At 41.4% G+C, this 11,945-nt stretch overlaps 1 protein-coding gene across 1 annotated transcript; it reads left to right on the top strand.

Annotated features, from left to right (window-relative positions):
* Nucleotides 1–27: 27 nt before the first annotated feature.
* LOC148722649 (uncharacterized) lies at nt 28–10,713 on the top strand. The gene is made up of 3 exons (XM_088735864.1): nt 28–677; nt 1,335–1,428; nt 2,512–10,713. Exon 3 carries the CDS (start codon nt 2,521–2,523, stop codon nt 9,385–9,387), a length of 6,867 nt encoding a protein of 2,288 aa, XP_088591990.1. The 5' UTR covers nt 28–677; nt 1,335–1,428; nt 2,512–2,520; the 3' UTR covers nt 9,388–10,713.
* Nucleotides 10,714–11,945: the final 1,232 nt, after the last annotated feature.

The raw sequence follows: 11,945 nt of genomic DNA, 5'->3' as shown, positions 1-11,945 counted from the left end.
ATATTGCACTTTGTGGTGCAACTTCTTATGGCCGAGGGAAAACTGGACCCTTAATTTTAAAGTCAATCCCAGGTCTTCGCTCGTAACACTCTCCTACCCAAATTTATGTCACGATTTGCCGATGTAGCCAATCAGATCAAAGGATTCATTTCATCTTTCCCGCTCTAGGAGCCAGTCCTGTAGGGTTTTGGTTTATGACCGATATCTTGTTGCTGAGTCAGGCGATTTCCAAGCAAAGAGCAATTTTACTTCAGACACTTTTCAAATAACTTTTAACTAGTTATTATTTGTCCCAGTTTTAGTCCAATTGTTTTTTTATTTTTTAGAAATTTTCGGTTTACTTATACTTCCGAGGACCCCTCTGAAAACCACTTCAAAGTAATGGGGGTCCTCTCTTCGAATATTTATTTCGTTCTTATCATAAGATATTCTTTATTCCCATTTTGGAGCCAAATTTTACCTCAGGATCGGCCAAGAAATTATTTACCACCAGACTCGAAAAGGCTCTTTCTGCGCAGTGCAAATGGGCCACCGGCTGAAGGGAACTAGAAATGGTTGGACAAAGGGGACGAGAATGACTACGAAAGTAACGAAAAGAAACCGAAGATCACATCTTATTGGCTGTTCGATGGAAACATACGTTGGGAAAAACGAAAAAACGAGTGGAGTTGATATTGGTAAGATTTATTTTCAGAAAAAGACATTGAAGGCTACAGGTTATGGTAAGTACTGTCGTCATAATCAGCTACTGTTACCTTAAAATAATTTTATACTTTGTAAACAGTTTACTTAAGCCTGGGCACGACTTTCCGGCACTGACCAAACGAGCGGTATATCTCGTCTTAGTCGTAAAAGTACAGTGTCAATTATGACATCTGTGATAAGGACTGAAAAAAAAAAAAAAAATACATTCATGAATGAAAAAAAAATTACATGCAGCGAGATCAGTTTAAACATATTTGATTCCACTCAGGATTAGAAATGAAGTATATCAATTGAACAGCATACAATCAGAGCTGATCAAGATGAATTATTTTGCTGGAGCTACTTTCTAATTCGACCTCTTCCAAGTCAGCTGCCATATGTTGTAGTTGTATCGTCGAGTGAACCCTGATCTCGGTTCAGAAAATTGGGAATCGAGTGAAACGGAGGGATGAATATAATGTTTTCTTTTTTAATCACTGGAAGGGATATAAGAAGAGATGCATAGATACTTACTTAAATTTTGGTTGTTCCATCTCAGTGCATGTATTTCGGTTTTGTACGTCTATTTTCAATTATTGATGATGGATCTAAGCGTGAAAAACTGAAACAATCTCTATCTTGTTCTACAGTGGCTTTAGGGCTCAAAATTCATTGCCTTTGATCTATTGGATTTTCTTCCCGTGTGGTCGATCACTGTAGAATTGAGACTTCCGTCTCTGAAAGGTAAGCTATTTGTGCGTGATGTGATGATTGCCTCTTCATGAGCCTTTCATTTTCCAGTGAGTATCATTTGCATGATATCTATCGGAACCAAATAACATGATAATAAAGATCTTAAATAAGGGAAAGCAGATGCTTTTGATAAGTATTATACTTTACCAATGACGGTATAACCAGGTATTTGTTCTCCTTCGAGGCGGAAATCAGTTATGGTCTGTTATCTATATGAGCGACTACAGCTATTTTACAGCTTATGCACTATTTATTTATCAGAGGCTGGGGTGGGTAGTACGTACGGTACAAATGCCAAGATGACTGATGCTATATTAAAATTGGAATAAAAGAATTTAACTCGTACAGCAAGAAATCCGAAACTGCAAGCAAACGGGGGGTTGTGAAACGCCTGACATGGATTAATTGGTGAAACTAATTTGCATTCAGTTGCTATAATGTCTAAAATGTACCTTTCGGATTGACTAGTTCGCTGGATACTTATCATCAAAGCCTACTGTAAAGCTAGCAATAAGCGTCTACAGCAGCCGTTTTTCCTCTAAGCGGCCGAGGAAAGTTTCAATTTTCATCTCTTTTAAATACACCTACAAAGTATTGATGCCCATATAAAGTATTGATGCCCATATAAAGTATTGATGCCCATATAAAGTATTGATGCCCATATAAAGTATTGATGCCTATATAAAGTATTGATGCCCATATAAAGTATTGATGCCCATATAAAGTATTGATGCCCATATCAAGTATTGATGCCCATAGACGCCAGGAACTCATGTCGACCTCACCAGCGCAGAGGTCATGTGGAAATGAGCTCGAAGCGACATTTGACTCAGAATGCACCTTGATCACAGGCCGTGCACCATCTGGTTTGGAATCCTAGGCATACCTGTCAGAAATTCTGACCATTGACTCAAATAAAACTCTGGCCAGTGGTGAGGGAGACCAAAGTCATGGTTCTCGTTGACTTAATTTACAACCTGCAAGGCTAGCGATTATTAATCTTTAAATTGTACAAGTTATTTATCTTTGATTAATTATGTTTTCAAACCTTATTTTTTTTCGCCAACACCGAAGAGGACGAAAATGGTCAGCACAGAAGAAGTTCAGAACACAGTATGCATAGGTTTAGTAGTCGCCGTCTTCCTTCTTAACTCTGGTCGTGTGTCACAATCCATCAAATTATGCAAGGAATGTTTAAAGGTGCTGAACAGTCAGGTGCTAATTAAGGTGGCCACCTCAATTTTACGTACTCTCTACAGCACACTGACAAAAGCGTACGATGCTATGAACGATAAAACGAGTAAAGAAAAATGGCTCAGGAAACTCCATCTCCTCTGTGAAGACTGTGATGGCAGTGTTAAAAGAGGAAGGTTAATTCTAGAATTAGCAGAAAAACTTCACACTCAAAATAAGCTTTTTGAGGCCAGAGCATTTTACGAGTTAGCAGTTAAAATCATGGAAACGAATAGCGACGCAAATGGAGAAGCTCAGTGTTACAGAAACCTGGGGGTACTACTTTACTCTTTAAGAGAACACCACAATTATAGAAAACATCTTGAGAAATCAGTTTCGCTTTATATAAAAATTGGGGACAGGCAGGGAGAGGCGAAAAATTATGGAGACCTGGCAGCATTTTTCCAATCGCTTGGTATATATGAAAAGGCCCGAGAGTATCAGGAGAAAGCACTCGCTATCCAAATAGAAATTGGCGATAAAGAAGGAGAAGCAGCAAGCTACGGAAACCTAGGAACATTGTTCCAATCGCTTGGTAAATATGACAAGGCCCGAGAGTATCAGGAGAAAGCACTCGCTATCCGAATAGAAATTGGCGATAAAGAAGGAGAAGCAGCAAGCTACGGACACCTAGGAACATTGTTGCAGTCGCTTAGTAAATATGACAAGGCCAGAGAGTATCAGGAGAAAGCACTCGCTATCCGAATAGAAATTGGCGATAAAAAAGGAGAAGCAGCAAGCTGCGGAAACCTAGGAACATTGTTCCAATCGCTTGGTAAATATGACAAGGCCCGAGAGTATCAGGAGAAAGCACTCGCTATGCAAATAGAAATTGGCAATAAACAAGGAGTAGCAGCAAGCTTCGGAAACCTAGGAACATTGTTCCAATCGCTTGGTAAATATGACAAGGCCCGAGAGTATCAGGAGAAAGCACTCGCTATCAAAATAGAAATTGGCAATAAAGAAGGAGAAGCAGCAAGCTACGGAAACCTAGGAACATTGTTGCAGTCGCTTAGTAAATATGACAAGGCCAGAGAGTATCAGGAGAAAGCACTCGCTATCCGAATAGAAATTGGCGATAAAAAAGGAGAAGCAGCAAGCTACGGAAACCTAGGAACATTGTTCCAATCGCTTGGTAAATATGACAAGGCCCGAGAGTATCAGGAGAAAGCACTCGCTATCCGAATAGAAATTGGCGATAAAAAAGGAGTAGCAGCAAGCTGCGGAAACCTAGGAACATTGTTCCAATCGCTTGGTAAATATGACAAGGCCCGAGAGTATCAGGAGAAAGCACTCGCTATGCAAATAGAAATTGGCAATAAACAAGGAGTAGCAGCAAGCTTCGGAAACCTAGGAACATTGTTCCAATCGCTTGGTAAATATGACAAGGCCCGAGAGTATCAGGAGAAAGCACTCGCTATCAAAATAGAAATTGGCAATAAAGATAGAGAAGCAGCAAGCTACGGAAACCTAGGAGCATTGTTCCAATCGCTTGGTAAATATGACAAGGCCCGAGAGTATCAGGAGAAAGCACTCGCTATCCAAATAGAAATTGGCGATAAAGAAGGAGAAGCAGCAAGCTGCGGAAACCTAGGAACATTGTTCCAATCGCTTGGTAAATATGACAAGGCCCGAGAGTATCAGGAGAAAGCACTCGCTATGCAAATAGAAATTGGCAATAAACGAGGAGTAGCAGCAAGCTTCGGAAACCTAGGAACATTGTTCCAATCACTTGGTAAATATGACAAGGCCCGAGAGTATCAGGAGAAAGCACTCGCTATCAAAATAGAAATTGGCAATAAAGAAGGAGAAGCAGCAAGCTACGGAAACCTAGGAGCATTGTTCCAATCGCTTGGTAAATATGACAAGGCCCGAGAGTATCAGGAGAAAGCACTCGCTATCCAAATAGAAATTGGCGATAAAGAAGGAGAAGCAGTAAGCTACGGAAACCTAGGAACATTGTTCCAATTGCTTGGTAAATATGACAAGGCCCGAGAGTATCAGGAGAAAGCACTCGCTATCCAAATAGAAATTGGCGATAAAGAAGGAGAAGCAGTAAGCTACGGAAACCTAGGAACATTGTTCCAATTGCTTGGTAAATATGACAAGGCCCGAGAGTATCAGGAGAAAGCACTCGCTATCCAAATAGAAATTGGCAATAAAGAAAGAGAAGCAGCAAGCTGCGGAAACCTAGGAACATTGTTCCAATCGCTTGGTAAATATGACAAGGCCCGAGAGTATCAGGAGAAAGCACTCGCTATGCAAATAGAAATTGGCAATAAACAAGGAGTAGCAGCAAGCTACGGAAACCTAGGAACATTGTTGCAGTCGCTTGGTAAATATGACAAGGCCCGAGAGTATCAGGAGAAAGCACTCGCTATCCGAATAGAAATTGGCAATAAACAAGGAGAAGCAGCAAGTTACGGAAACCTAGGAACATTCTTCACATCGCTTGGTAAATATGCCAAGGCCCGAGAGTATCAGGAGAAAGCACTCGCTATCCGAATAGAAATTGGCGATAAAGAAGGAGAAGCAGCAAGCTACGGAAACCTAGGAACATTGTTGCAGTCGCTTAGTAAATATGACAAGGCCAGAGAGTATCAGGAGAAAGCACTCGCTATCCAAATAGAAATTGGCGATAAAGAAGGAGAGGCAGCAAGCTACGGAAACCTAGGAGCATTGTTGCAGTCGCTTAGTAAATATGACAAGGCCAGAGAGTATCAGGAGAAAGCACTCGCTATCCGAATAGAGATTGGCGATAAAGAAGGAGAAGCAGCAAGCTACGGAAACCTAGGCACATTGTTCCAATCGCTTGGTAAATATGACAAGGCCCGAGAGTATCAGGAGAAAGCACTCGCTATCCAAATAGAAATTGGCGATAAAAAAGGAGAAGCAGCAAGCTACGGAAACCTAGGAACATTGTTCCAATCGCTTGGTAAATATGACAAGGCCCGAGAGTATCAGGAGAAAGCACTCGCTATCCGAATAGAAATTGGCGATAAAAAAGGAGAAGCAGCAAGCTACGGAAACCTAGGAACATTGTTCCAATCGCTTGGTAAATATGACAAGGCCCGAGAGTATCAGGAGAAAGCGCTCGCTATCCGAATAGAAATTGGCGATAAAGAAGGAGAAGCAGCAAGCTACGGAAACCTAGGAGCATTGTTCCAATCGCTTGGTAAATATGACAAGGCCCGAGAGTATCAGGAGAAAGCACTCGCTATCCGAATAGAAATTGGCGATAAAAAAGGAGAAGCAGCAAGCTACGGAAACCTAGGAGCATTGTTCAAATCGCTTGGTAAATATGAGAAGGCCCGAGAGTATCAGGAGAAAGCACTCGCTATCCGAATAGAAATTGGCGATAAAAAAGGAGAAGCAGCAAGCTACGGAAACCTAGGAGCATTGTTCAAATCGCTTGGTAAATATGAGAAGGCCCGAGAGTATCAGGAGAAAGCACTCGCTATCCGAATAGAAATTGGCGATAAACAAGGAGAAGCAGCAAGCTACGGAAACCTAGGAACATTGTTGCAGTCGCTTGGTAAATATGACAAGGCCCGAGAGTATCAGGAGAAAGCACTCGCTATCCGAATAGAAATTGGCGATAAAGAAGGAGAAGCAGCAAGTTACGGAAACCTAGGAACATTGTTGCAGTCGCTTGGTAAATATGACAAGGCCCGAGAGTATCAGGAGAAAGCACTCGCTATCCAAATAGAAATTGGCGATAAAGAAGGAGAAGCAGCAAGCTACGGAAACCTAGGAACATTGTTGCAGTCGCTTGGTAAATATGACAAGGCCCGAGAGTATCAGGAGAAAGCACTCGCTATCCGAATAGAAATTGGCGATAAACAAGGAGAAGCAGCAAGCTACGGAAACCTAGGAACATTGTTCCAGTCGCTTGGTAAATATGACAAGGCCCGAGAGTATCAGGAGAAAGCACTCGCTATCCGAATAGAAATTGGCGATAAAGAAGGAGAAGCAGCAAGTTACGGAAACCTAGGAACATTGTTGGAGTCGCTTGGTAAATATGACAAGGCCCGAGAGTATCAGGAGAAAGCACTCGCTATCCGAATAGAAATTGGCGATAAAGAAGGAGAAGCAGCAAGCTACGGAAACCTAGGAACATTGTTCCAGTCGCTTGGTAAATATGACAAGGCCCGAGAGTATCAGGAGAAAGCACTCGCTATCCGAATAGAAATTGGCAATAAACAAGGAGAAGCAGCAAGTTACGGAAACCTAGGAACATTGTTGCAGTCGCTTGGTAAATATGACAAGGCCCGAGAGTATCAGGAGAAAGCACTCGCTATCCGAATAGAAATTGGCGATAAACAAGGAGAAGCAGCAAGCTACGGAAACCTAGGAACATTGTTGCAGTCGCTTGGTAAATATGACAAGGCCCGAGAGTATCAGGAGAAAGCACTCGCTATCCGAATAGAAATTGGCGATAAACAAGGAGAAGCAGCAAGTTACGGAAACCTAGGAACATTGTCGCAGTCGCTTGGTAAATATGACAAGGCCCGAGAGTATCAGGAGAAAGCACTCGCTATCCGAATAGAAATTGGCGATAAAGAAGGAGAAGCAGCAAGTTACGGAAACCTAGGAACATTGTCGCAGTCGCTTGGTAAATATGACAAGGCCCGAGAGTATCAGGAGAAAGCACTCGCTATCCGAATAGAAATTGGCAATAAAGAAGGAGAAGCAGCAAGCTACGGAAACGTAGCAACATTGTTCGAGTCGCTTGGTAAATATGACAAGGCCCAAGATTATCAAGAGAAAGCACTCGCTATTCAAATAGAAATTGGCGATAAAAGAGGAGAAGCAGCAAGCTACGAAATCTTGGGAGGGATTTTCTCAGCGCTTGGTGAATTTGACGAGGCTGAACGGTACCTAGGGACAGCATTACGGATTTTCAGTAGAATAAATGCCAGAAAAGGGAAGGCAAGCGTTTATGAACAGCTAACAGCTTTGTTTTTGTCGCGAGGTAAATATCGAAGGGCCGAGGACTATCTAGACAAAGCACGGGCAATTAGAATGGAAAGCGAAGACAGACCGGGGGAAGCATCAGGTTACAGCTACCTAGGAGCCATTTCCTTGCGTTGTGGTCTGTATGACAAGGCTGAAGAATATTTCAAGAAATCCCTTACAATCTTCACGGAAATGGGCGACAAAACGGGAGAAGCAATCTCTTACGGACACATAGCAGCATGTTTTCGTTCGCTTGATAAATATGACGTAGCTGAAGATTACTACCAAAAGGCACTCTCTTTAAGCAGGAATATTGGACTCAACCTGGAAGAGTTTCAGTTCCTTTGCGAGCTAACAGTGTTGAAGTTATTACAATGTGACCGCAAAGAAACCTTTTCTTATCTTTATCAGTGCATTGAAAAATTCGATACTTTGCGTGGTTTTCTTAAAGACAGTGATCGATTCAAAATATCTCTTTTAGAGAGGTACGGTACCTTTCCCTACAAGTTGCTGAGTCATCTGCTTTCTGCCACCGGGATGCCACAAGATGCTCTTTATGTCGAAGAGCTGATGCGGGCAAGAGGCCTGGCCGATTTGATGGCAGCTCGATACTCTGCTAAAAAACAGATCTCAGGCAATCCGCATTCATGGTGTGATATTCAAAATATTATCACGAAGGAGTCTGACTGTATCTGTGTTTATACCTCGGTTGGTAAAGAAGATGTACGGTTTTGGATTCAGAAAGCAATGGGAGTGGTTCTTTTCGCAGAAAAGAAAGTTAGCCTGGCCAAAAACGAGGTGACCGGATTAGTGCCTGGTTTAGATGAGTTTTTCAGAGAAAGCTTCTGTAACCCTGCCAACGATATCTCTGAAGAGAATCTTCTCTTGTTTTACAAGATAACCATCGCTCCCGTGGCCCATCTACTGAAGGAACCTGAGATCATAATTGTCCCCGATTCTTGTATGTACCAAGTTCCATTTGGAGCCCTAACTGACCAAAAAGGAAAATTTTTATCATCGACGTTCAGGATCCGCATCATTCCCTCTTTGACGACTTTGAAGTTGATCCAGGACAGTCCACCAGACTATCACAATCAGAGTGGAGTTCTGGTTGTGGGTGACCCTAAGGTGGGCGTGGTGATGTACAAAGATAGACGCAAGGAAATAAGACCATTGCCATGCGCAAGAAAGGAGGCGGAGATGATTGGAAAACTCTTTGGTGTGATTCCTTTGATTGGAGACCACGCAAAAAAGCATACTGTACTGCAAAAAATAAACTCCGCGGGTCTAATACATTTTGCTGCTCATGGTTTTAGTGAAAGAGGAGAGATTGTTCTTTCCCCCGTGTGTACAACCAGCCGTGTTCCCCCCCGAGAAGAAGCTTACCTTTTGACGATGGAAGAAATTTCAAAAACCCAACTGCACGCTAAACTGGTGGTTCTAAGCTGTTGTCACAGTGCTCGTGGACAGATTAAAACCGAGGGAGTTATCGGAATCGCCCGAGCGTTTCTTGGATCCGGTGCTCGCTCAGTGTTGGCGGCACGCTGGGCCCTCGACGACGAAGCCACAGAGCAGTTCATGACTTGCTTCTACGAACACTTATTTCGCGGTGAAAGTGCCAGTGAATCTCTACACGAGGCCAGGAGGTGGATGAGAAATAATGGCTTTGACGAAGTTAAGCAATGGGCTCCGTTCATACTGATTGGCGACAACGTGACAATTGATTTTAGAAATTGGCCAGTGTCATCTACACCCTGAGAGCCACGAGTAAAGTTGACTTACTCCATCGGAATGTAATGGATTAACAAAGCTCCCACAAGTCAATTGTTCACCTGTTGTAGAAGGAAGCCATCTGCAAAGACAGGACTAATACATAGAGAAAGACATTTCTAACGAAAGGATCGTCGACATCGTGTAATCATCTGGAACAGGACAGTTCATAATGAACTTTTTAAGAGATTTAAATAATTAACAATCCTCAAAAGCCTTCTTTTCCGAAAGCTGTTAGCTGGTCAAGCGAAATAAGTTTTGATAATTAGCATTTTTTCCCAAAACGATTGGTCACTCAGGCTAAACCAATTTCAAATAATTTTTCTTCAAGTAATAATTAGTAAAACCAAGAAAAATTTTCCAGTTTTTCAAACAACTCTCCATTTTTCCTTCTGTATATAGTCCGAAAGATGTTTTTCAAGGCTACAACTACTTGAACATTCTAGTAAAATTCTATGATCACTTGTATAAAAAAAGACGTTTGCTAGCAGTGAGATTTAGCTATTTAAGGTTTTCATTGTATCTATATTTTCCCTTTTTTTTTTTTTGCAAGGAAATATATAAGACTGTTAATGAAAGTTTTATAGTGCGTCTTGCACTCCCCTTTTATCGGCTGGTAACGCTTAGTTTTTTAATCGAAATTTACTCCTCGAGTAATTATTTTAAATCCAATGGCCGATATAGAGTTTATAATAAGAAAAAATTTGCAACAAAGTCATTGCAGTAGTTTACCAATCTAAAAGACAGCTATCTTACAACTTTTGTTCTTTTTTTATCTTGTCAAATACACGTGCAAGTTAGTCAAGAAGATTCCTTACTATCGATTCGCTCTGGAGTCCTACTGTTTACTCTGTGATGGAAGCTGCTCAAAGAAATTGCATTCACGAATCGTTGTCAAGACTGTTAACAGAGGGATAAAGGCTGATAGTTTCGAAAGAAACTGTTTGGGGCTGCGTCGGTGGGAGTAACGAAATAATTTGGATATATCAACAAAGTTGAAATGGTAAATTGGCCACCGTAATGATTACAAAAGCTGACGTTTCGAGCGTTAGCCCTTCGTCGGAGCGAAAAGAGTCGGAGTCCCTCTGTTAACAGAGGGACTCAGCAGTCATATAATTTGATGAAGCGCAAACATGTATCACTCTATAAGTTTTTCTTAAAAAAATGTTCTATGGCTTAAGATTCTTATTACGAGCGGTAAAATATACGTACTGCAATTTCAATTGGGCTTTGATAGATTTCTGTTAGATCGAACAGACCATTACTTTTGTTCTAATCAATAAGATGCTTTCATTAAAAGTAATTATCATATGGCAGAGTAGTCCTAAAGGGAATCCTAGCGTTTTGATTGGTTCCAACTTGTTCGGGGTTTTACCTATTTACCCACGGAAACGGTCAAAACCCGCGTATTTTAGAATAAACACCTTCGGTCCGAGTTCCATATAGTTATCTACTTACCATCCTTACTTGCTCGCGTCTTGTTGCTGCACTCGGTCCGCACTGTCACTTGCCCGGGCCAAGTTCCAGTACGGCCCTAGCATCCAATTAGTAAGAAGTTTTTATTTTTCATATGTGGTCCTACTATTTCTTCTGGAGAATTAGTTGGACTCTTTTCGATTCTTCGCACACTTAGCACTAGCTTAGGCAGCTCTTTTTATAAAATTATCTCTGCTAGCATGATAAGCGTATTTTAAGATTTCGGAGGGGAACACGACCAGATTCATGACTTGTTTGGTCTCCAAGATTTATTATTTTCTTGTTCGGTCTTTTTTTTCAGTTTATTTTTAATTTTATAATGTCAAGAAGGTTACAGCAGTTATGAGTCATTCGTCGTCTAGCGCGAGGACTGGGCTGCTCTGGGCACACCAGAAGTAAAGACTGCGTCAGTCCCAATTCCCGCTTCCACAGGTAACAAAATGGTATAGAAGAGAAACGTGACGCTAACATCGTACATTTTGATACAGTAATTTATTTCTTTTAGTCTGAAATAATTTGAAGTGGTTAATTGTGTTTTATCAGGGCAAGTACGTAAGTCAAAGTAACTTGTCTGAGAGAAGGTGCCAATCTTACAGTCCCATTCCAGGGATTTGACAGAAAAATTCAAAATGTTTGGAGTTTGCGATTTTATTCCTGAACTGGGTAAATGGCTCACGATCTTTCTCACTCTTTTTCATTTACCTCGAGCTCTCCGACCGCGTGACCAAAAGAGACTAGGACTCTGGGAACGAGAATGTTGTTGATCGCGTGTTTAATCATGGGCATCAAGGATGCATAGTGCAGTTTATAGAGCAAGTTCCTGTGTCGTTAGCGAAGGGTTAAAGTATTTAGCTATTTGCTTAATTTTTCAGAAAAACTTAAGTTCAATTCTTTAAAGTGCGAAGAACGTTTTTCCTAGCGTCCTTGTCGAGATTAATTATAAGACTAATTATGGTTTACCGTCTACAATTAAACGTGCACCGATATCGTTTAGATCATATTAAGTATCTGTTACTACATTCCTCATTCTATATCACATACAATGGGGCACTTAAGTGACCCCCAATGAT

The sequence above is a fragment of the Stylophora pistillata genome, chromosome 10, assembly GCF_964205215.1.
Source record: "Stylophora pistillata chromosome 10, jaStyPist1.2, whole genome shotgun sequence".
In the NCBI taxonomy this organism is placed as follows: domain Eukaryota; kingdom Metazoa; phylum Cnidaria; class Anthozoa; order Scleractinia; family Pocilloporidae; genus Stylophora; species Stylophora pistillata.
Note: the sequence above shows the minus strand (reverse complement) of the source record. Positions and strands in the feature narration are given on the sequence as shown.

What these genes read in the sequence shown, in the direction of transcription:
- LOC148722649 (XM_088735864.1), top strand. Translation starts at nt 2,521, where the DNA reads ATGGTCAGCACAGAAGAAGTTCAGAACACAGTATGCATAGGTTTAGTA.